Source organism: Carcharodon carcharias, chromosome 15, assembly GCF_017639515.1.
Source record: "Carcharodon carcharias isolate sCarCar2 chromosome 15, sCarCar2.pri, whole genome shotgun sequence".
NCBI classification, from domain to species: domain Eukaryota; kingdom Metazoa; phylum Chordata; class Chondrichthyes; order Lamniformes; family Lamnidae; genus Carcharodon; species Carcharodon carcharias.
Window position 1 is genome coordinate 88,169,517 of NC_054481.1, and position 26,628 is coordinate 88,196,144.

The 26,628-nt window shown below is 44.0% G+C and overlaps 1 protein-coding gene across 4 annotated transcripts in view; it reads right to left on the minus strand.

The window, feature by feature from the left end:
- usp48 (ubiquitin specific peptidase 48) overlaps nucleotides 1–16,274 on the minus strand; it is a 132,720-nt gene extending 116,446 nt beyond the window's left edge. For 3 of the 4 annotated variants that reach the window (XR_005945334.1, XM_041206699.1, XM_041206698.1), the window contains exon 1: nucleotides 15,988–16,274. Coding sequence is in view for 3 of the 4 variants with exons in the window: in XM_041206699.1 (XP_041062633.1) it covers nucleotides 15,988–16,121 (134 nt within the window). In the remaining variant the exon portion in view is untranslated. Of the gene's footprint in view, nucleotides 1–3,638; nucleotides 3,841–15,987 lie in introns of those variants that run through there. The other variant, XM_041206700.1, reaches the window with a different exon arrangement.
- Nucleotides 16,275–26,628: the final 10,354 nt, after the last annotated feature.

Sequence of the window (26,628 nt, forward strand, 5' to 3'; positions counted from 1 at the left end):
CCCCTTTTTTTTTCCAATAAATTATAAAGATTTTCCTTTTCCCACCTATTTCCATTATATAAAAAAAACCCCACTAGAGCTATACCTTGAGTGCCCTACCATCCATTCTTAATTAGCACATTCGTTTAGATAAGATCACCAACTTTAACTTTAACACCTATGTGTTCTATTGTACTATTGTCGTTGACATCTTTTGATGACCTGCTTCTATCACTGCTTGTTTGTCCCTACAACCACACCCCCACCTCCACCTCTCTGTCTCTCTATCTCTCCGCCCCCTACACACATACCTTAAACCAGCTTATATTTCAACTCTTTCTTGGACTCGAACGCAAGTTCTGTCGAAGGGTCATGAGGACTCGAAATGTCAACTCTTTTCTTCTCCGCCGATGCTGCCAGACCTGCTGAGTTTTTCCAGGTAATTCTGTTTTTGTATCAGTAATAAAGCCATGCATGAATTCTGCAGACAATTACTATAACCCCTTTGCCAGCAAAATACTGTTACAGCATACGTTGATCTAATTGTCTAATCTTGCCATTTTAGCTTGTGATTTTTGTTTTACTAACCCACTCAAAGCTTCCTATCGTGCACCCTATTGGATGTCCTTGATTTGATTGTTCACTCAGCAGAGTGTACAAAAGCAGCAAAGCATCTATTAGAGTCAGGGAGGTAAGGAAAGTGGGTGGAGAAGCCAGTTTCCATTTCTGATCACTATCCAATGACCAAGGCAGCAAAATTAACATCTGAGGAAGGACAAGATCAGGCTGCCTTCCCACCATGGTCTGAATCTCAGTACTCACTACTTATGCTCACAAAGAATGGGTCTGGATAGAGCTGCAGAGAGGTCATTTCCACAGAACCAAATCTAAGTTACTGCTTTCCACAAGAGAGTATTCCCAATTCTTACTGGCTACATTCATGGCTGGCAAATTAAACCTCATTTAAATTCATTCTATAATTTACATGGGATTACTTACATGGGATTACTACTTACATGGGATTTTACAGCACAGATATAGACCACAATCCAAAGGTCAACATTTCTGCATTTATGCTTCACGAGCCTCCTGCCACCTTGCTCTGCTTATCTTAACATATACTTCAGAGTTCTTTCTCCTTCATGTACTTATCTGCCACCCAATAGATAAATCTATGCTATTTAATTTAACCACCTCTTGTGACAGAGTTCCACATTATCACCACACCAAGTGAAGGAATTTCTCCTAAATTCCAGTGTATTTCTTCGTGCCTATCTTGTATTTATGACCCGTAGTTTTAGATTCCCCCCACAAGTTGAAACATCCCCATGCCCATCATATTGAACCACATCATAATTAAAGAATTCTATTAGATCATGTTTCAGGCTTCCTTTTTTGTTAATGTAAAAATGAGACAAGGGCCCAGCCAGTTCAGTCTTTCCTGATAGTTGCAGCCTCAGTTCACGCATCATTCTTGTAAATCTGTTATGCATTTTTCTCCAGTGCCTCTATATCCCTTTTATAATTTGAAGACAAGAGTGTACGTATAATACTCCAAGTGTGGTCTAATCAAGGTCTATTCAAGTTTAACATAACTTCCCTGCTTTTGAATTCTGTTCCACTAGAAATTATCCCTGATGTCACTTGCATTTTCATGGCTTCATCAAACCGCATTGCTCGTTTTAATGATTTGTGATGCAGGTTTATATGCCCATTCTGTAAGTTTGTTACTGTTTTTGTGTATCTGGCATAGTGAAACAAGTCTCACTGTGTTGACTTAAGTGAAGCTTAAACTTTTGTTAGACCACAAAACCAGTTTTAAAAGGTCACAATTACACAGATCTGTGGATAAGAACTGCTTTTGAAATCCTTGATAAAACTGCTGTTATATTAACTCAAAAAATTCCATGGCATACTGTGAATTTAAGTTAAAAGCTTAGGTGAAGAATTAAGAAAGTGAAGGAGAAAAATGGAGTAGACCAGTAAATAATGGTAATGCCAAATTGCTGAGCACCTACAGAGCATAACTTTTAAATGTATATTATTAAATGTGACCTAATGGCATCCAGAAAGTGGGCAGAGGCCCAAAAGGGAGAACAGAAGCATTGGAAGGACCAACCCAACCTCAAGATTACAAAGCGGCTTTAATGTTTTGCTGGGCATACAGAAGGAAGAGAAGAGCAGGAGTAAGCCAGGAACTGCAAGATCAGATAAGTGTCCATTTTGGCTGTAATCGTGAGATACAACGAGATCAGAAGCAGTGTGTAAACACAGATATATCCATCACAATGCAAACTAGGTTCCATTTGGATTGGCTGATATTCAAAGCTATTCTTCTCTGGGACCTTATTGTAACATTATTGGCTATCCCTCGCTAGTGAGGGTGATTGTCTTCCAATGAAGATGGCTGATGTAGCCAATTCAGGATCTGCAGACAATAAGGCACTTGGGGAATTTGTAGTCACGTGGGACGCTTGGTCTTTTAAAAGTTTAGGTGATGGCGTGTTCTTATAGCCACTCTCGCTTTTCTCCTTCATTTCATCGTCATTGGGTTCTCAACATGTTGGGATTCTTCCCAAAGACTCTGCCACCATCTGGTTCGGTCCAAGGTGAAGGTCTCCCAGGAGTTGATGTCAATGTTGCATTTCTTCATGTAGACATTCAGCACATTCAGTGCTTCTTCTGTACTGCCTGAGCTGGGAGAAGACGATCTGCTTTTGGAGCCTGGTATCTGACATCCGAACTATACCACTAACCCAACAAAGCTGAAGGCTGAAGATCATAGCCTCAATGCTTGTGCTTGCCTGCCTATTTTAATAAGCATTTGAAGAAACATCAGCAAGAGTTCCCTTTCCTGATCTAAGAAGATCTGCAGGAACATTTTTTTTTTTATTCATTCATGTGGGTGTTGCTGGCTTGGCCAGCATTTATTGCCCATCTCTAATCGCCCTTGTTCAGAGGGCAGTTAAGAGTCAACCACATTGCTGCGGGCCTGCAGTCACACGTAGGCCAGACAAGGTAAGGACGGCAGATTTCCTTCCCTAAAAAATATTAGTGAACCAGATGCTTTTTTATAACAATCAACAATGGTTTCATGGTCATCATCAGACTTGTAATTCCAGATTTTTTATTAAACACAAATTTCACCATCTGCCATGGTGGAATTCGAACTCGGTTCTCCAGACCATTCCCCTGGGTCTCTGGACGAACAGTCCAGTGACAATACCACTATGCCACCAGGAGCACCTATATTAGACATTGAGTAAATCCAGGTTCTGGCAGGGTTGTCACTCTGTCACTGGAATGTTGCCTATTGGGCTCAAAATAATTTCAAACAGGATTAGATTATCAACATACATTTCAAAAACATTTTCTTACTGATTGCAGCACCATAACAACTAACTAGGCATGGGGTTTAAAAGGTTACTACCAAATTAAATATTGGAAAAAGTACAGCTGTAAATTCAATCCACATGGCTGTTGCAATCTCAGGATACTGGATGAGTATCTACTTTCCCTTGACAGGGACCAACTAAAAGTTGAGGTTGCAGTGAGTCAAACAAAATAAACAAGTCCTCAAGAGCCATCAGAACATATTTAACATTCTCATGCAACTTAAAAAATAAATTGTACATATCTATTTATTAAAATTAACAAACCTCCCATGACTCCAGCCACACATGGTGTATCCTGTAACATTCTAACATATCACAAAGTAGAATGTTGTTGTGATGCCCAGAATGCAGATATGTGCTCCCTTGAAGCTAGATGGTGTAATTGCTCTGAATGGATTACATGTTCATGTGGAGGTTAAGTTAAGCAAAGGCCCTTATAGTTTCTTTGACAGGTCAGTTAACAAGCTGGATAGTGTCATACCAGTACATTCTTCAAGAGGAAGCTGAAACAAAACATTTTAAAATTATTTTACATCTGGTAAGATAAGAGAACAGAATGCAGGAGGGGAAAAGTGTACATTACCTAAACTTCAAAAATCTTTAAGTTAAAACTCTCATTTTGAGATTTAGGTTGGGTTGTTTTGTTTGCTAATCTGCTAAAGATCCCAAAAAATTACAAGTTGGGGATAAGGGAAATGTTTCCTCTCAGCTGCACGGCAACCCAAAAGTCCCCACATGTGCCACACAGAAGTTGGCCACTTTAAGTTGGCATTTGTGCACAGCCATGACAAAAAATTTAAGTGGATCGCACACACAAACAAATCACCCATGCACTCCTAAAGAAATTAGAGCATATTTAGGAAAGGAGTGCATCATATAAGAATGATCCAGTTAGATGTGCAAGATAAGTTTAATTAAGAATGCCAAAGCGTGACAAGTGCAACAGAAAAAAGGTTTATACTTAATAGCATATGCCAGATTCAAGCTTTAAAATTTTACTCATTTGCAGCTATGTAAAGGCAGCACAAGAAACAAAATATCCTGCGTTTCACAGAAATTAGTGCAGCCTCTGAAAGTGTACACTTTAATCAACCACTATGGAAAACAGGCCAACGACATCAGTATTCTGAGTTCTAAACCCATTTACTGCCATCCTTGGCAGCACTGCCACATCCAGCTTGCATTGCTTCTGGGGTGGACAAGTGAGAGAATGATTGTAAGGAATGGGAAACCGGGTAAAATCGCACACCCTCATTTCAACACAGCTTGTTACTTAAGCTGCACCATTAGCAGATAAAACACAATCTCCAGTTGGTCGGGAACCGAACTCCAATCAACTCAAAACTCCAAAACTTTACATCAATTCCAAGGACGATGATGGTCATGCATTATGATTCTGCAAGGTGAACCCGTTGCCTCAGTGCCTCTTGAGGTCAAGGAAGTAAAGGACATCTAAACCATTTCAAGGAATCATGCATACAAGTATGGCTTGAAGATTATTTTCCACTGCACCAATAAAATCAGCTATGCACTTCAGCTTCATCTATGAATTCACAGTGATAAGCAGGACCGTCAGAGTAGTCCTCATCTGGCTTTGCAGTGGAAGGAAATGCTCCCGCTAAGCTAGGTGCATGTACGGTCATGCATCAGCTTGAAAGTAACCGCACAAGCCTTGCTCTGCGTTGAGCAGTGTATTTGGGTCTGAGCAAATAAAGACATTTTAAAGGGAACTTTAGTGGAAGGTTAGTTCTTGCCCTGAAGTTGATGATGTACTTTATCAGTTACATATCAAGCTTCAGTAAATCTTGTTGGCAAATTAGATGTCTTTTACCAAAACAAACATTTTCAGAATGTCCAGCACAGAAACAGATCACTCAGTCCAAGCCAGGGTTTATGTTTCACGTGAGCCTTTTCTCATCCCTTCCCATCTATCAGCTTCTCCCTCATAAGCTTATCTAGCCTCCCCTGAAGTGTATCTATATAATTTGCTGCAACTACTCAGTGTGGTAGCAAACTCCACACTCTCACCACTCTCTGGGTAAAGAAGTTTCTTCTGAATTCCCTATTTGATTTCATAACTATATAATTATGATGTTCTAATCTACTGATTTATTGATTAGTTCTGCTGTTCCCAAGTGGAACCACACTAATAAAACTTTTCATAATTTTAAAGGTCTCTACAGGGTCATCCCACAGCCTTCTCTTTTCCAGAGGAAGAAACCCAGCCTGTTCAGCTTTTCTTGATAGGCACAACCTCTCAGCTCTGGTGTAATCCTTGTAAATAGTTTTTGCACAGTGCCTCTAAATACTTCTCATAATAATGGTGACAAAACTGCATTTAGGAGTCCAAGTGTGATCTAACCAAGGATCGATACAAGCTTGTTTTCAATCCTATCCGTCCAGAAATACTATAGATTGCGGCGGATAAGGCGACATTTAAAGTCTTGAAAAATCCTTCCAAAAATTAGGGTCAACCTACACGTCAACGGTGTTGGTATAGGTGGTCGCCATTTTAGACATTTTAAGAACTGTCAAATTCATTGTCTTTGACATATGATACAAAGAGTTCATTGAATTTATTGCGTCATCGCAACAGATCAGATTTGGCGTTTCCGGTTTTAGAATCATCTCTCCACAGCAAATAAACTTCCTCTTCATCCATCAGGTTCGATATTCTGCATCTTTTGAACAATCGGATGAATTTGTACACTAATAGCATCCCACAATTTGATAATGAAACCACACAAAACAAAGGGGCAGCATGCATGTTCCCACTCTTTGTGAAGATTTTTTTCTCTGTCAACCATCCACCTGCTCCATTCAATGTGAACATGATCCTCGAATGGCATGTTGAGGCATATATCCAAAGGTTGAACAACAGGTGTTAGACCCTCAGTATAACTGCAATTTAGATGTCATTTCTTCACAGGTGTCTCATGATCTCATCAGTAATGTTGGATATGAACCTATCACACACTAATAAGCTCCATTCTTTTGAGTGGACCACTGGATGTCTATTCCACACATTAGCGACGCATAGTTTCACTCCATTCTCATCCAAGCAACCGTTGTCATGGATATGCACAAAAACTCTTGCAAGGCACTTGATTTTCAGCATATTTTTATATTTGAAAATTACCATAGGCTTTAATTTTGTTCCGTCAGCCGTGGAGACTAGTACCACCACTGTGAATCTTGTCTTCTCACATACAGTGGTTTTCACCAGAATGGTTTTCGAACCTTTCCACTCAACAGTTTGGTAGCTGTGTGACATAACTGGTACTCATGACTGCCACTGCCTGATGAAGAACCGCTTGAAGCTGGTAATTTGGCAGAGATTTTTTTTGGAAGTCACTAAGTAATCTTGGTCTTCTGCCATAACATAGACATTTTCCTTCCATAAAATGGCTACACCAATTAACTTTGGGTTTGAAATTTTTGCTGGACTCAGTTTTATTTGGCCCACTTAAGTTTGTATATATGCTTTGCATTTCTGGTGACAACATAACCATTCTGATAATTTGAGAGCCAATTCCGATAAATGTTTCACAAGATCAAGGCCAATGGCTGGTCCCTGTTCTCATGACACATTTATTCTTGGGCATCTTCTTCAGGCCAGATTCCTCCTCCTCCCATTCTCACACCAGTTTTTCACATACTACGAATTCTCTCGCTGCATCACAGTTATTTGACGAATTAGCAAGTGTTACGACTTTTAGTTTGAAATCAGCTTTGACCTCTAATTTTTTTTGCCAGGGGATCTATTTCTGTTTATCATATCGCTATCATGTTCCCATGTGCCGACTTATAAGTGAAACATGCATTTCTGAGGTGAAAACTGAGGTTGGCTCCTGCTGCAAGTTTGACATTTCTTAGCAGAACAGGGTGCACAGGGAAATCGACTTATACACTGAGTACAGGCCTAACCGTGAATTTTTAGCATAAAATTTCAGGTTGACTTATATGTTCAATCAACTTATACACCATGACCTATGGTAAACTCTGGTGATTGGTTAGCTTTTGCTTATGGTCCTAATGACCTGCATCACAGCTTTTAATAGTTTGCGTATTTGTACTTGTTTTCTCCTCTACCCTATTTAGGCTCTTACAAGTAATCCTTAACAAAATGTAATACTTCACACTTATCTGTGTAGTGATGATCTATCCAAGAACAGGTCCTCTGCTCATTTTTCCATACCACACAATCCTGCACTTTCCTCATCAGCCTCCCATTTTCAACTGCAACGAGCAATATGACCAGGGAAAAGAATACTGAGGTAGTTTCCAGTCACCTTCCTCATACATGTTTAGAGGAAACACAAGTCCTCTTCCCAAAGGATCCTCTGCCACTTAACTGTGCTGAATTTCATTTGCCAAATGTATGTCCATTCTTCAAGTTTAATGTCTTCTTGTGGTTTGTTGTACTTCTTAAGTGTTGACTACGCCTCCCAATTTGGTGTCATCTACAAATTTAAGAACTGTGGCTTTGATTCCAGTATGTTAATATAAATTGTAAACAACATAGAAACAAGAGAAGGCCATTCATCCCACCGAGCCTGCTCCGCCATTCCCTATGATCATGGCTGATCGAACACTTCATTGCCTTTTAACCACACTATCTCCATAACCCTTTACTTTATTGTTAATCAGAAATCTATCAATCTCTACCTTAAACATACTCAACGACTTGAGCTTCCACAGCCCGCTGGGGTAGAGAATTCCAAAGATTCACAACCCTGAGTAAGGAAATTTCTCCTTACCTCGGTCTTAAGTGGCTTCCCCTTATTTTGAAAGTATGTCCCCTTGTTCTAGACTCCCCATCCAGGGGAAAACATCTTACCTGCATCTACCCTGTCTATTCCTTTAAGTATTTTGTAGATTTCAATGAAATCACCTCATTCTTCAAAACTCTAGAGAATACAGGCCCAGTTTCCCAATCTTCCTTCACATGACAGTCCCTCCCATCCCCAGAACAAGTCTGATGAACCTTCGTTGCACTTCCTCTTTGGCAATAATATCCTTTCTGAGTTGAGGGGACCAAAACTACACACACTCTTCTAGGTGCGGTCTAACCAAGCTTCTATACAATTGAAGCAAGACTTCACTACTCCTGTATTCAAATCCTTTTGCAATAAAGGCTAACATTCCTAATGGCCTTCCTAATAGCTTGCTGCACCTGCATGTTAGCCTTCAGTGCCTTATGGACAAGGACACCCAGGTCCCTTTGTACATCTACACTTTCTAATCTCTTACCATTTAGGAAATACTGCACATCTGTTCCTTCTACCAAAGTGAATAACCTCACATTTTTCCACATTATATTCCATCTGCCATGTTCTTACCCTCTCACTAAGTCTGTCCAAATCCTCCTGTAGCCACTTTACATCTTCCTCACAACAACACACATTCCCGCCTAGTTTTGTATCATCCACATCCAAATCATTGATATACATTGTGAACAGCTGGGGCCTAAGTACCGATATTTGTGGTACCCCACTAGTCACTGCCTGCCAACGCAAGAATGACTCGTTTATTCCTACTCTGTTTTCTGCCTGTTGGTTAATCCTTAATCCATGCCAGCATATAGCCTCCGATCCCATGTGCTTTTATTTTGCTAATCAATCTCCTGTGGGAGATTTTATCAAAAGCCTTCTGAATATCTAAGTATACCACGTCCATCTGCTCTCATTTGTCAATTTTGTTAGCAATATCTTCAAAAAACTCCAAATTCATCAAACATGATTTCCCATTCTCAAATCCATGCTGACTATGGCCAATCTGCTCATGATTATCCAAGTATCCATTTATCACATACTTTGTAATAGATTCTAGCATTTCCCTACTACTGATGTAAGGCTAACAGGTCTGTAGTTCCCAGGTTTTCTCTCTCCCTCTCGTCTTAGATAGTGGATTGACATTTGCTACCTTCCAATCTTCAAGGACCACGTCAGGATCTATAGACATTTGGAAAATGATCATCAATGCATCCACTATCTCTATAGCAACCTCTTTCAACACTGGTGTGCAGAATATCAGGTCCCGGGGACTTATCAACTTTCAGTCCCATTAATTTCTCCAATACAACCTTCTTTCTTATACTAATTTCCTTCAACTCCTCATTCTCCTTAGTCCCTTGGATCTCTAAATCTAGGAGATTTCCTGTATCCTCCTTAGTGAAAACACACACAAAGTAATTATTAAGCTTTTCTGTCATTTCTCTATTTCCCCATTATGAATTCTCCTGACAGTGCCTGCAACTTGTCTTAGCCAAATGCTTCCTTTTTCCGGCCGTTTGAAAATCAAATATTTTACACTTAGTGTATTACATGTTACCCTTCAAAAAATTCACAGATTGGTTAAGTAAGACTTTCCTTTTTGAAATCCATGTTGATTGTTCCGTATTATTTTTTAACTTCAAGACACAAATGAAGCCAATAATCCAAACTATCAGTAATTTACTTCCTTTGGCTTCATTATTTCAAAAGCACACTTTTTGCTGCCTTCTGAGTGTGAATTAGTCTTCACAGCCATCAATATCTCTACCTCATTCTCTCAATTCACCACATGAAGTTATACAAGTCATTACCAATAGAAAAGCAGTTGAAGGGGAAGCTCCACAATTATCTAAATTTTCCATCATACTTTCATTAGTTTGATTAATTCCATTTGCATCATGCCCAAAATTCTAAAATACTGTGGTTTCTAGACCATGAATCCCTGGATTACGGGGCTATTAAATTTGTCAGCCTTCATGGATACGAGTACGTCAAACCATATGGAATACCAGTAGAAGGAACATTTTTATTTAAGGCCAATATCCCATTTTAATGAAGAGCAAGCATTTCTGTCTGAGAAAAATATATTGCAATAATCAGAGCGTGTCGATTTAAAACCATCTCCAGGAAATGGGGCACAGAATCCTCTCTTAACCTATGTGAAGATCATTCCCAAGAAGATGCCTGTGATACTGATCATCCTGAATTTACCATCACCCCTGTTTCAAAGATCTACATTGACTCCTAGACCAGTAATGCCTCAATTTTAAAATTCTCATCCTCATTTTCAAATCCTTCCATGATTTCACACCCTCCAATCTGTAACCTCCTCCAGTCCTACAATCCCAAGGTCTTTGTGCTCCTCCAATTATGACCTTTTGCACATTCCCAATTTTTTTTGCTCCATCACTAGCTGTCATGCATTCAGCTACCTAGGCCATTAAGGTCTAGGATTCCATCCTTAAACTGCTCCCTGGCTCCTTCTAGATACTCCTTCAAACCTACCCTTATCTCTGAGTCACCGATCCTAATATCTTATGTGGCTCAGAGTTGAATTTTATCATCCTGAGGGTCTTGAAATACTTTACAACTTTAAAGATACTAAGTACTTGCAAGTTGTTACAGTACAATTTCTCTCCAAAATTATAGTTTTCTGCATGAAAGTTTATTATTCTCTATTTTAATATTTCACTAAAATTTTGTTTTAAATGTTGTATTATTTAAAACAGAACATTTGCCACTTTTCTGCCAACCTGCATGTTTTTTCCAACTCGTAATTTTTTGCTACCTACTCCAAATTCACTGCCTGACTGAGAATTATCTACAAATCTGATCAATATGCATTGAGTTTCTGAAACCAGCTCAATGATCCATGTTGGAAACAACAATGGTTCCAACAGTGAACACTGAGGTACCAGCTTAATAATTTTCCCCATCTTGACATAACGGATATTTAGTCAGTAAACAACTATGTGGAGATGATTGATAACTCTCACATCAGAGCGCTGGCGGCTAAATAGGTACTGGGGAATTCTCCTATTGCCTCTAATTGAAGGATGGAACCTGTAATTTGAATAAACCAAGACTTGCACTGCCCACAGACACCACAGCAGGATTTTGTACCAAGACTTAAAATTGGTTGCTACAAAAGTCTTAGAATTTAAGTTTACTTTTAGAATGATTCCAATTTTGCTTTAAAGCACTGTCCAATATCTTGTATGTATGATTTTGCCTGTGTGTTAATTAACTTAATCTCACCAAGTAGCTTTAGCCTACAAGTATTAATCTGGCAACATCACATTTTCCAACATTCAGGACAGACAAGAGAACATCATGGGCATCCCAATTGGCTAACAGTGAGTTAAATGAATTGGGGGTAATACCCGATACATAAAAGGGTGCCGTTTTTAGGTCATGGGAGACGTGTTCCATTTACAGAAATTTATTATTTCTGAGAAGACAAGAATGTTAGGCAAAAATCCAAAATGTAACAATTGATGTCAGCTCAAATGTCACCTCACAGGCAAAACAAGCTGTTCTAAGTATTAATTTAATTAAATTATCAGAAGTACAGGAGGCCATTCAGCCCATCATGCCTATGCCAGCTTTTTGAAAGAGCTGTCCATTAGTCCCACACGTGTGCACTTTCCCTGTCACTCTGCAAATCTCCCCCTCACCACGCATTTAACTAATTCTCTTTTGAAGGTTACAAATGAACCTGCTTCCACCAGCCTCTAAGGCAGTGCATTCCAAATCTTGACTCATGTGTAAAAACCTTTTTCATCAGGTAGTCTCTGGTTCATGTATCAATTATCTTAAATCTGTATCCTTTGGTTATAATACTCCAGCTGGGGCCTAACCAGTGATTTATAAAAGTTGAGCATAACCTCCTTGTTTTTGTACTCCATTCATAAAGGTAAGGATCCCATAAGCTATTTATTATGAATAAAAAAGACCTTATCAATGTGTCTTGCCTTCATCAGCTATTTCTATAAATACACCCAGGTCCGTCTCTTCCTGCATTCCCTTTAAAATTGTACCATTTACTTTATATTGACTCTCATTCTTCCTACCAAATGCATCACTTCACTGTACTAAATTTCATCAGCCATGTACCTGGCCTTTTCACTAATCTGTCTCCCTGAAGTCTATTACTATCCTCATGGTTGACTACCTATCCAAGTTTCATGTCATCTGCAAACTTTAACATTATGTCCTGTATAGCCAAGTGCAGGTCATTAATAGATCAAAAAGAACAATGGTCCTAATACTAACCCTTGGGGAACGGCCAATACCCACCAGTCTGGAAAACCATTTTTAAAAAACTACCATTTTCTGTCCCTTGTCCAATTTTGTCTCCATGGTAGCATTGTCACTTTAATATCACAGGTTTCAATTTTCTCAACTGTTACTTTATCTTCTGAAAACCCATATACACATCAACTGCTCAACCATCATCAACTCTCTCCATTATTCCAAAGGACTGAATCAAGTTAGTCAAATACAATTTGCCTTTAACAAATCCACACCAGCTTTGGTTTATTAACCGTTTCTTTTTCAAGTGCCACTTAATTTTGTTCCATTTTTGTCTCAAAGTTTTGCCAACACTAGGCTGTTATTGCACAGTTTACCTATCTTCCCTTTCTTGAACAGTGGTGTAATGTTTTCAATCCTGCAGTCCTCTGGCATTGCTCCCATATCTAGTAAGGAGTTGAATGTTGTGGACTCTATTCAAAAAGAGCAAAAAAGGCAAAGCCTATGAAATTGTAGACCCATTAGCTCAATAATTCTTGAAAAGTTATTCAAAAGAATCATTAGGGATATTCTGTGCTGTGGGATTGGAGGACAAATCCTGAATTTATTGTAGACAGAGGGCTGTCATTAATGGAAATGGTCCTGCATGGTTATTAATACTAGTAGAGTCATGCGGTTCCTGTTTTAGATGCATTACTGCCCACCTTTTTTAGATTTGTTCACAGGATGTGGGCACCGCTGTAAGGTTGGTATTTATTATCCATCCCTAATTGTCCTACAGTAGGTAATGGTGAGCCACTTTCTTGAGTTGCTGCAGTCAATGCTGTACTGTTTGGTAGGGAGTTCCAGGATTTTGGCCCAGTGACGAAGCCAGTGTCTAGGTCAATACAGGTTGATCCTTCCAGTTGCCTTATTAGACCTTCTCATAGGGGTTTGGGTCATTTCAAAGAGCAGTTAAGAATCAACCACATTGTTGCGGGTCTGGTTACACAGTAAAGCCAGACGACTGCAGGTTGAGATTTCCGAATCAACATCCTGGAAGATACCATTGACCAGAAACTTAACTACAGCAGCCGTGTGAACATTGTGGCTACAAGAGCAAGTCAGAGACTGGGAACTCTGCAGCAAGCAATTCACATAATGAGTGCCCAAAGTCTGTTTATCATCTGCATGGCAAAGCAATCCACTTGATCAGCACCACATCCACCATATTAAACATTCACCAGTGCACAGTGGATGCACTGCAGCAACTTGCCAAGACTCCTTCAACAGTACCTTCCAAACCATGACCCCTACCACCTAAAAAGAACAAGGGCAGCAGATGCATGGGAACAGCGGCACCTACAAGTTTCCCTCCAAGGTACACACCATTGCCCAACCTTCATTGTCACTGGGTCAAAATCCTGGAACTCCCGCCCTAACAGCACTTTGGCTGTATCTACATTACATGGACTGCAGTGGTTCAAGAAGGCAGCTCGCCACCACCTTCTGAAGGGAATTTAGACATGGAAAATACATGTTGGCCTTGCCAACGACACTTACATCCAAAGAATGAATAAAAGAAAGTAAAGTGCTGGGCACAGCAGAACAAGGATACAACAAATCAATGGCCTCCTTCAGGAATCAGTTCTAGTTCCATTCCCTTTTAATCTGTACGCAAACACGTCTGTGACCATGCGGAAATCCATCTATGCCGACAACAGTGTGTTTGCTACTCAAACTAATAAGTTTCCACCTGGAAATTACACACATGAAATTTATGGCAGAGAACTGCCTGAAATCATGTCGTGAACTAAGTTTTTAACAACGTGTTCCCACCTTTGGCCCATGGTTTGAATTAGCCAAAAGTATTATCAAGCTCAAATTGAAAATGAACAACTGACCTAGCATCAACTTGCCACTTGGGAAAAAGAGTTCCCCTTACAACACCTGGTCAATGCCAACACAATGCTCACCCTATTGCCATGGAAGACAACCTTAGCCAGTTCCTAACGCAGAAAACCTGACAGTGAGCAAGTTCAAAACTGAAAATAACTCATTACCAAACAAGTCAACTCTGCCGAGCAGAAACACGTCCACTTTCCAATTGTTTGCTCTTGTGCTCCAGAGACTGGGGTGGTGGTCGGGGCGAGGGGGAGGGGAGAGGTGGGGTGGTGGTCGGGGAGAGGGGGAGAGGAGAGATGAGGGGGTGGTCCGGTCAGGGGGAAGGGGAGAGGTGGCGGGGGGGGAGGAGAGGGAGGCGGAGGCGGCGGTGGGGGGAGGAGGCGGAGGCGGCGGTGGGGGAAGGAGGCGGAGGCGGCGGTGGGGGAAGGAGGCGGAGGCGGCGGTGGGGGAAGGAGGCGGAGGCGGCGGTGGGGGAAGGAGGCGGAGGCGGCGGTGGGGGAAGGAGGCGGAGGCGGCGGTGGGGGAAGGAGGCGGAGGCGGCGGTGGGGGAAGGAGGCGGAGGCGGCGGTGGGGGAAGGAGGCGGAGGCGGCGGTGGGGGAAGGAGGCGGAGGCGGCGGTGGGGGAAGGAGGCGGAGGCGGCGGTGGGGGAAGGAGGCGGCGGTGGGGGAAGGAGGCGGCGGTGGGGGAAGGAGGCGGCGGTGGGGGAAGGAGGCGGCGGTGGGGGAAGGAGGCGGCGGTGGGGGAAGGAGGCGGCGGTGGGGGAAGGAGGCGGCGGTGGGGGAAGGAGGCGGCGGTGGGGGAAGGAGGCGGCGGTGGGGGAAGGAGGCGGCGGTGGGGGAAGGAGGCGGCGGTGGGGGAAGGAGGCGGCGGTGGGGGAAGGAGGCGGCGGTGGGGGAAGGAGGCGGCGGTGGGGGAAGGAGGCGGCGGTGGGGGAAGGAGGCGGCGGTGGGGGAAGGAGGCGGCGGTGGGGGAAGGAGGCGGCGGTGGGGGAAGGAGGCGGCGGTGGGGGAAGGAGGCGGCGGTGGGGGAAGGAGGCGGCGGTGGGGGAAGGAGGCGGAGGCGGCGGTGGGGGAAGGAGGCGGAGGCGGCGGTGGGGGAAGAGGCGGAGGCGGCGGTGGGGGAAGAGGCGGAGGCGGCGGTGGGGGAAGAGGCGGAGGTGGCGGTGGGGGAAGAGGCGGAGGTGGCGGTGGGGGAAGAGGCGGAGGTGGCGGTGGGGGAAGAGGCGGAGGTGGCGGTGGGGGAAGAGGCGGAGGTGGCGGTGGGGGAAGAGGCGGAGGTGGCGGTGGGGGAAGAGGCGGTGGTCGGGGGGGTTAGAGACAGTGGTCGGGGGCGGGGGGTGAGAGGCGGTGGTCGAGGGGGTGGAGAAGAGGAGGTGGTGGTGGTGGTGGTGGGGGGGGGAGGGAGTGGTGGTGGTGGTGGTGGGGGGGAGTGGTGGTGGTCTGGGGGCGGGGGGAAGAGAGGTGATGGTCTTGCGGGGGGGAAAGAGAGAAAGAGAGAGAGAGATAGAGGTGGCGGGGGGAGTGGAGAGCCGTACAGAAGATGGTGTTGGGAGCTGATGTCGCTCCCTCTCCGCAATCTGGGGCGAGTCCCAGCGCAGATTCCCGCCCCCCGGTTGAGAGCAAAATCCGCCGCCCGCAGCTGAGTCCCCTCGCCCGGCTCCGCCGTGTCTCCCCCTGCCGGCCTCCAGCCCCGCCGTTACCTGCGGGCATCCCTGCGACAGGAGCCCAGGCGGATGCGGTACGCCAGCTCGATGTGCTCCTGCTTCACCTCCTCCGGCCTGACGCTCTCGGTCCACTGCCAGGCCGCCTTCTCCAGCTGCTGCTTGGGGGCCATAGGCGCCGCTCAGCCTACGGGGAGGAACCGGGGACTATCCGCTCTGCCCGCGGCCTTCACTCCGAGACTCGGGCCGGGGACTGTCCGCTCTGCCTGCCCGCGGCCTTCACTCCGAACCCTGGGGCCTGCTCCGCGCCGCCAAGCAGCCGGGAGGGTAACGTAGTCCACTCAGGAGCACAGGTTCGGGTGACGTCATGACCGCAGCAATCCGTGACGTAGTACACAAGCTGGAGCTGCCTCTTATTTGCTCTTCATTGTGAAAATGGTTCTTCATTATCCTTCAGTGTGCAGGAGGAAGTCATTCAGCCCATTGTCTTTGCACTGACTCTCTGAAGGAGCTATTCACCTCGTAACATTCCCCTTCTTCCCATAAACCTGCACATTCTTCCCTTTCAAACAATAATCCAATTATCTTTTGAATGCTTCCCCCACCATGGTTTCAGGCAGCGCATTTAGGATCTTAACCACTCACTGCATGAAAAAGTTTCTTGTCATGTTGCTTTTGCTTCTGTTATGGACAGGAGGGAATTTAATTTAAAACAGCCCTGATTTCTCCTCTCACCACTCATCCACAAACAGAAAGGTGTTTTGATTTTTGATTTCCCCCTTTATAAGCAGAGGCATATTTTGCCCCACACTTCAGTTTTTGGAGTGATCCAATCCTCTATTAATAACCACACAGCAAACTCGAGGTGGGGCAAAATCAGAGAGTTAGTTTATTTTACACACATTCAAAAATGTGGGAAAGGGGTTCGCAACGTAGCTCCAGTACATTCACGTATCAAAGGAGGGATGAAGGCAAGAAAGGGGTACAGGGCAAAGACAACAGAAAAAGTAAGAATTACTGTTTCACGTGAGTCCAGAGCCCAGACTTAAAAGTCCAATGGTGTATTCCTTCAGAGAGGTTAGCTGGCAGAAACTAATGCAGGGTGATCCACTTTTCCAGTAGTGCTGACTTCCACAATGAGAGAGCACATAGAGATAAACCAGTCTTGCAGTAGGCACTGGTATAGGTGCTCAGATGTTCCAGTAGAAAACATTGTAGATAAGGACGAGGCAATTTAAACCTGAACAGAGCTCTGTTTCTGCTGCTTTGTTGATGGAAGATGGCAGACTACCTGGATTCAGCTCCACAAGGCAATATTATAGGTTCTAGCAGCTTGGGGGGGGAGGGGTCATGTGACATAACTCTCACTTCTTCCCATTGGTTTGGACATAGGATGCATATTCCTGGCTGGATTCTTGAGATGGTTAATATTGCATCCTTAATAAGTTTCAGCGGTTTCAGGGCTCCTTTTACCTCGCAGATGTATTGTCTCCAGTGGCCAGAGCTCTGCCTTAGAAATGTGAAGGGTCTTTGGGCATTTCCTTGGAATTTGATCTCTGCAGTCACAGGGGGCATTAGCACCTCTTCAGAGATAACGAGATGCTTGCTGTTTCTGAAGATTAGTATTCCTTTTGTGTGAGCCGTAGCTAATCAGGCTTCAGTCAATGTAAAGCCATTGTCCATTTTTTAAAAATTATAAAGTAGCCAGGACAATATAGGACATGTGTATATATTTCCTTTATGTCTTCTGGGCATGACATTTCCCTTTTGCTAATTACTTTAAATCTTGCCCTCTCATTCCCAAACTTTTCAGGAGTGGGTAGTGTTTCTCCCTATCTACTCTGTCCAGACCCATCATGATTTTGAATACCTCCATCGAATCTCCTCTCAACCTTCTTTTCTCCAAGGAAAACAGTCCCAACTTCTTCAATCTATAAATATACTCATCTGAGCTTTATCATGCCACTCATAGAATGAGCTACTTTCCATATTGGCTGCTAAAGGGAGATTTTCACCTTCCCTTTAGATCAAAAGGACAGGATAGGGTAAACATTCTTTAGACAAAAGCAGTGAGTCTATAAACTGAATGAATTTCAGACATAAATTCAACTTGGCATGGTAGCCATAACTAAGTCACAACTACAGTATGGTCAGGGGATTTACAAGGGTGGTTCCAGAGGTGAGAACCTTTGGTCACATGGATAGATTGGAGAAGCTGAGGCTCTTCTCCTTGGAGAAGAGAAGCTTGAGGGGAGAGTGTTCAAAATCAGAAAGGGTCTAGACTGAGAACACAGAAAGAAGCTGTTCTCATTGGCGGATGGATAAAGAACCACAGGGCACTAATTTTGGGTGATTGGCAAAAGAAACAACAGTGCAATGAGTGATTAAGATTTGGAATGTACTGCTCGAGAGTTTGATGGAAGCAGATTCAATCAGAATAGTCAAAAGAGAATTATCTGGAGAAAAAAAAATTGCTGGGCTATGGGGAAAAGGCGGGTAAGTGGCACTAGGTGGGTTGTTCTTGCAGAGAGCCAGCACGGATACAAGGGGCCAACCTCCTGTGCTGTAAGCCTTCTTTGAGCCTATGGCTAGGAACTATGTACAATGTATTGTAAGGTCAATGGGAAGCATAGGGAAAATGGTAGGGTGTAGAAGTAGCCTTTGAAATTAAGGATGTAATCCCTTCACCAATAAGGGAGATGACAGGGGGTAAGCAGGTAGCGGAGACTTTATGGGAAGCTTAAAAAGTGAGAGTTGTGTTTATACCCATTGGTAGCCTTTTTGAGGTGGGACACTAAATTGCAACAAAATGGCTATGAAAAAGACAAATAAATAAACAGAACAGACCACCCAGCATCATCTAAGGCATCGGATATGACAAGATACACCCATCCATCAAGTGGTACTTACTCAGCAAGGCCTCATCACTGATGCTTACTTTAGGTTCTACAAGAACCACTTGGCTCATTTCCTAAGTTCTGATATGGACAAAAGAGCTGAATTCCAGAGCTGAAGTCAATGGAAATCAGAGAGAAAACTCTCCACAGGCTAAAATCATACCAAGCACAAAAAAAGATGGTTCTGGTTAGTGGAAGCCAATCAATTTAGCACCAGTACATCAACAGCATTGATCCATTATAAGGATATAAGTGGGAATGTTAGCTGATTATCAGTCCCATTCATAACTCCTCACATACTGAAGCAGTCCATGCTACATGCAGCAGGTTCTGGACAACATTCAGGCTTGGGCTGATAAGTGGCAAGTAGCATTCGCACCACAAAAGTGCCAGGCAATGATTATCTCCAACAAGAAAGAATCTAACCATTTCCCCATGATATTCAATAGCATTACCTTCACTGAAACCCCCACTATCAACATCCGGGGTGGAGGGGGGGTGGGGGGGAGCGTTGGGGGGGTGGGGGGGGGGGGGGGGGGGGGGGGGTGAGTGCCAATCACGCAGACTTCTTTTTCCTGGATGCTTCTTAAGTTTTGTTGGATCCTTACTCCTTCCACCACCAATGCACACAGAGAGCAATATGTACCATCTACAAGATGCACTGCAGCAACTCGCCAAGTCTCCTTCCAAACCCACGATCTTGACTGCCTAGAAGTACAGGGGTGACAGATGCATGGGAACACCACCACTTGCAAGTTCTCCTCCAAGCCACCCACCATCCTGACTTGAAACTATATCATCATTCCTTCACTGTTACTGGGTCAAAATCTTGGAACTCCCTCCCGAACAGCACTGTGGATGTACATACATCAGATGAATTGCAGCATTTCAAGAAGACAGCTCACCACCATCTTCTTAAGGGTCATTGTGGATAGGCAACAAATGTTGGCCTCACCAGTGATGCCCACATCCAATGCAAGAAGATAAAATCCATGGTGAGCTGTCAGGTGCATTGTGGATTCTTCTTGGGAATACATTTTCAGCAATCATATCTAAAGGTGATCATCTCAGTTCCAGGACATCACTGCAGGAGTTCCTATGCCCAATCATCTTCAGCTGCTTCATCAATTACCTTCCCTCCATCATAACGTCAGAAGTAGGGATGTTCGCTGATGATTGCACAATGTTCAGCACCTTTTGCAACTCTTCAGATACTGAAGCAGTCCATGTTCAAATGCAGCAAGATCTGAAAAATATGCAAGCTTGGGCTCACATGTGGCAAATAACATTCATGCCACACAAGTGCCTGGCAATGACCATCTTCAACAAGAGAGAATATAACCATTACCCATTGACATTCAATGGCATTATCATCGCTGAATCCCCCACTATGTACAGCCTGGGGGTTACCATTGACCAGAAACTGAACTGGACTAGCCAAATAAATACTGTGGCTACAAGAGCAGGTCAAAGGCTAGGAATTCTGTGATGAGTAACTCACCTCCTGACTCACCAAAGCCTGTCCACCATCTACAAGGCACAAGTCAGGAATGTGATGGAATATTCCCCACTTGCCTGGATGAGTGCAGCTCCAACAACACTCAAGAAGCTTGACATCAGCCAGAACAAAGCAGCCCAATTGATTGGCACCACATTCACAAACACTCACTCCCTCCACCACTGATACATAGTAGCAGCAGTGTGTACCATCTACAAGATGCTCTGCAGGAATTCACCAAAGCTTCTTATGCAGCCTCTTCCAAACTTATGACCGCTATCATCTAGAAGGAGAAGGACAGCAGACACATGGGAACACCACCACCGTTAAATTCCCCTCCAAGCCACTCATCATCCTGACTTGGAAATATATCACCGTTCCCTCACTGTCGCTGGGTCAAAATCCTAGAACTCCCTTCCTAACAGCACTGTTGGTGTACCTACACCACATGGACTGCAGCGGTTCAAGAAGGCAGCTCACCACCATCTTCTCAAGGGCAATTAGGGAAGGGCAATAAATGCTGGCCCAGCCAGTGATGTCCAATCCTGTGAATGGATAAAAGGAAAATCTGATGAGGAAGTGGAAACTACATGATGGCTTGAAGAGATAGATTTAATAAACAGTGCATTGCTGTCAGTGCAGAGAAAGAATAACCAGAATATGTGTGACAAGTGAACATACGTTCTCAGTTCTTTCGTTCTCAATCAGAGTTCATTTTACAATCTAAATTACATGCATTATAAATCATATCCCTCCCCCTGACAACTGTCTGAGGCGGTATCAGTCTGTCTGCACCCTTTGTGTAATATTTCACCTTGAGATGAGTGTCCTACCACATATCCATGCTATTACTAAGACTACCTATTTCCATCTCTGTAACACTGCCTGACTCTACCCTTGCCCCAGCTCACCAGTTGTTGAAACCCTCATCCATGCTTTTGTTTGCTCTAGACTTGGACTATTCCAATGTAATCCTGACTGGCCTCTCTCGTTCTCTCCACAAACTTGAGGTAATTCAAATCTCTTCTGCCCATGTTGTAACTCGTACAAAGTCCTGTCCACCCATCTGCCCAGTCTTAAAGGAAGAAAGCAAAGTAGAAAGACAAATAAGTTTGGGGAACTTCGGACCTCAGCAGCTGGAGGCATGGCCATGAGTGCTGGGACGAATAAGATCATGAATGCTCAAGAGGACAGAATTGGAGCAGGGCATAGATCTCAGAGGGTTTTTCTTTGTGGGATGCCAGCATCACTGGCAAGGTCAGCATTTGTTACTCATCCTAATTGGCCTTGAGAAGGTGTTGGTGAGCTGCTTTGTTAAACCACTGCAATACATCTGATGTAGATACACCTACAGTGCTAATAGGAAGGGAGTTCCAGGATTTTGACACAGTGACAGTGAAGGAATGGTCCAAATCAGGATGATGTGTTTCCATGCATCTGCTGCCCTTCTCGTTCTAAATGGTAGGAGTCGTGGGTTTGGAAGGTGCTGTCGAATTAGCCTTGATAAATTGCTGCAGTGCATCTTGTAAATGGTACTGCTGCCACAGTGCGTCAGTGGTGGAGGGAGTGAATCTTAAGACTGTAATGTCAAGTGTTATAATGCTGGAGGAAATTACAAAGATAGGGAGGAGCAAGGCCATGGAGGAATTTGAAATCATGGATGAGAATTTTAAAATCAAGACATTGCTCAACTGGGACAGGACAGTGAGCACAGGAGTGATTGATGAGCAGGGCTTGGTGCGAATAGGACTTGAGCAGCATTCAATTAATATTATTAACATATAAGAGTTGGTGTGACTCACTTCAGAGCTCCATGTGAAAGTGGCAACTGGAAAGCATAAATGAGATCTTTTTTAAAAGGGCTTGGGAAGAAGGAAGAGTTGTACATCCTTTGTGTCGGTATCAGCCAGGGTTCAATTTGTAGCACTGTTGCCTCAGAATCAGAGGTTGTGAGTTCAGATTCCACTGCAGAGACATAAGCATAAAAATCTGGGTTGACATTCCAGTGTGGTACTGAGGGAGTCCTGCATTGTTGGAAGTGCTGTCTTTCAGATGAGTTGTTAACTGAGGTTATGTCTTCCCTCTCAGGTGGACATAAAAGATCTCATGCACTATTTTGAAGAAGAGCAGGGAGTCATATGCCAGTGTTCCTGACCAATATTTATCCCTTAATCGATGTCACTAAAATCAGACTAGTTAGTCATTATCACATCTCAGTTTGTGGGAGCTTGCTGTGTGCAAATTGATGTCTGCATTTCTTACATTACAACAATGATTACATTTCAAAAGTACACCATTGGCTGTAAATAGTTTGGGAAATCCTGAAATGAGGACTTGATGCCATTGTTGGGATGGTATATTGGTAAATGCACAACAAATAAATACAATGGGCAGAATTTTCTGCCTGTCGGGTGGGCGGGTCCAACCCAATTTCTGGCAGGTGGGGAGCTGATCCCTGCCAGAGAAGTGGGCCGCGCCACTATTTTACGTGGGCAGGCCAATTAAGGCCCGCCCAGCGTGACATCTGGCAGGAAGCGCTATGCACTTCCTGTGCGGGCAGGGGGATTCCCCAAAAGCAAGAGTGCGCTCTTTTGCGCATGCACACGAAAGAGCGCACATCTACCTGAGGCAAAGTGCAGCCTCAGGGAGATTGCCTGGAGTTTGAAGACTATTAAAAATAGAAAGAAAAAAAACCCCTTACATGTCCCCCTCACGTGAAAATGTCACATGAGATGGGGCATGTTCATAATTTACACTATAATTTTATTAAACTTTTTAAAACCCTGCATGAAACCTCATCCCGCCGCTGGATGAGGTTTCATGTTTTTTCTATTGCCGCCGGGGCTCCTGGCCTCCCCACCAACCTTAACGTTGGACGGGCAGGTCCTTTAATTGTTTAAATGATCCTGTCAATGGCCTCAATTGGCCATTTACATGTCGGTGAGCCCACAGCTGATTTTGCTGTGCCCCGGCCTTCCTGAAAATTTAAATGGGGCGGGATGACATCGGGGGTTCCGTCCGATTTCATTCCACGTCATTTTACACGTAGGTGAGTGGGCCCCGCTCTCTGCTCGCCAACAGCAAAATTCTGCCCAATGTGTAACCAATCCCATAGATACCAATAACTTTGTAAAAGAGATATGACTTTCCCAGCCAACATCGCAAATCATTGTATGACAAGATTTTGGCCTAAGTCTCCCAAGGAATGGCACAATCACCATTGGGTTGCCGCTCCAATCTCCTAATTTTCTGTGCCATGCCTGAGTTCCCTCGGCCGATATTTCCAATCCCAGCTTCTCCAGAAATGCAGAATGTACCTGAAATGGAACTGCTTCCTCGTAGCCTGGATTGCCAGGGGAAGACAAGCCATGTCCACTTTTTATAGCACTTGCTGCTGTATTCTGGTAAGTAAAGAGTTTGAATGTCCCAGAGCTTCTTTGCAAAGCTATGGAGGGAAGGTAAGTGTGTAAGGGGGCAGGGGTTGCAGGTTGGTAGGGCGGTGGGTGGGCAGGGTGATAGGCGGGTAGGTTAGAAGGTGAGCTATGTTGGTAGAGTGGCAGGTGGGTAAAGTGGCAGGTGGAAAGGTGGGTTGGGGACTAGCCAGGTCAAGTCAGGGGGTGGGGTGGAGTTTGGGGTTTAGTCACCCGGTGGGGGCTAGTCATGTCAGATGGAGTGGGAGACAGGAGAGTCAGTCAGGAAGTACAGAGGTTTGGGGGAATAGTCAGGGGTCAGGGGGTGTATCAGGCAGGTCAGTGTAAGGGATTGGGGTGGGGGTGTCAGTTGCATAGTTACCTATATTGTAACCACATGATGAGGGGTAAAATGACTCCCCTATTCTACTACTCCAAGTCTGACTGTAACAGGGTTTTGTTATGAATTTAGCAAGGATGTGCTTTGCTAATACTACGGGAGTCCCACTTTCAGATTATAAAGAATTAATCAGACAGGTGTTCTGAGTTTCAACAAAAAGCAAGATAAGTTCATTAACACTACTTTCCAAATTAAAAGAAAACTGGGTAACCACGATTTGTACGTCACACACATTCCCTAAGCCCACACATACACAGGCACAGATGGTAAAATAAGAGGATAGGCTTAAAGATGTTTTACTGTTCATGAAGAAGATAAACAAACAAAGGAATATACAGTTAACTGTCCTATGGCGTTTCACGCTGGCCGATTACTGGCCAGCCAGCGTGAAACGCGTGCCGCAAAGCTCAGCGCTGCCGGGGTGGGGGTGGGAAGAGGGCGGGCACTGACATCACCTTCCACTGAACTCCCTGAAGGCAGACAGCTGCCTTAGGGAGCTGCAGACCTCCAAATGATAAAAGAAAGCACAAAAAAGTTGCAAAAAATGTCCATGCAGCATAATCAATCATCTGAAAGCCTACCTCATAAAAGTGCTGTCCCCAGATATTTCTTTTTATTTTATATCCTAACGTGATTTCATCCAGCCCTTGGATGAGATTTCATCAAAAACGTAAAGCCCTCCTGGCAGATTGGCCCATCCACCAACCGTAAGGGTGAATGGTCCACGAAAAATCACTTATAATTGCACCATTAATGGGCTTAATTGCTCGTTTAATTGTCGGCGAGCAGTCTTCCAACTGCTGCGTGCGCCCACCGAGCGAAATATCGCGTGAATGTGCGATGACGTTGGGACGCTTGCCCGATGCCATCTCGCGTGATTTTCTTCCTGTTCAAGTCAGGTGCGCACCAGCTCGCGGAATGTAAAATTATGCCCTTTATTCCCAAAAGATCTCAGTTTGCAGTAGACTTCTCTTCTCAGGATGGTTACTTTGTAAATCCTGGCACAATAATTTAAAGAGAGAGAGAGAGAGAGAGACCGCTGCTTTGCAGTGTTTCGGTGCAGCATTCTGAACTCTGGGCCAGAATTTTTCGCTTGGTGTGCGGGCATGCGCCCAACACACTCGAACATAAAATGACATGCGATGACATTGGGCAATCCTCCCTACGCCATCACTCACTCGCGCAATATTTCAGTCGGCAGGCGCACGCATGCGCAGCAATGTGCCCGCCAACAATTAAGTGGCCTATTAAGGCCCTGAATCAGCTAACTGATTGGAATTTTTCACTGACCATCCAACCGTTCAGCTTTTCCATTTTTGGTGAAACCTCATCCACAGGCAGGATGAGGTTTTGACCAGAGATTTTAAAACTTTTTACACTCATCATTAACATGTCACTGCTCATGTGACAGAATCACATGAGGGCCCATGTTTTCATTAGGTTAAAAATCTTTATTTTTATTGATAAAATTCTTCAGCCCCCTGAGTGAGCTCTGTGCCTCAGGAATCTTTTACAGCATGCACTCGCGTGCATGGATGAACTCCAGTGCTCGCACTCCTCCCGCCCGTATCCCAGGAGCGCTGCAGCGTGTGTTTCACACTGGCTGACCGTTAATTGGTCAGCCAGTGAAATCGCGGTCAGAGCCTGATCACAGACAGCGGCCGGTTTCTCGGTTTCTGCCTGGCCCACCCGACGAGGTCAAAATTCTGCTCCTGATATCTCTGGCTCATCAAGTAATTCTTAAAGTCTTGCTGACTGTATATTCCAGAGGAATTCAATTAATTCCGTGCCTGTTGTAGTCATCATTTTGTTTAGAACAGGTAATTGCATTTTGATGTCTCATCTCAGAAACGTTTGAAGAGTTCAAGATAGTGTGAAAGCCAACAGGAGAATGGGTCTTTCACACTCCTCAGGGGGTTTGGGTTGTCTGTTTCCATTTCATCCCACTTGGGTGGAATGCAGGTTGTATATTATGGCAGGCTGGCAGTCCTCCATTTTCTTAATAAGGTTACAGTTTATTGTTTTTCAAAATCCAGCCAGAATAAGAAAAATTAGGAAGTTTTTTTTAATGCACATCCTTGTAACACCCAGGACTTATACTAGTTTTTTTTCTGTCTAACATTTCCTGGGCAACTATCTAGGTAATCAAATTAAAACTGTCCAAAGTGTCTTACTCTAACTCAGAGTTGGCAGCTTTTTGGAGGGCCTTGGGGAGCCAGGGAATTGTCCATTGGAAGTTCAAACTTCTGGGCAATTGCCACAGAGTTGGTGCATTGTGACTTCAGAGGTGTCCTGTACTACATCTTCTGGGGTACATCTGGTCTCCAACTATCCGGAGATCAGAAGACCTGTTTAAGCATTTTATGTAACAAATAAATTAAGATCAACATCAGCTAAACATTACTTCATAGGCAACTATACAATAAACTACAGAAAAGGTGCTTTCCCCATTTACTAATTAACACAACTACAAAC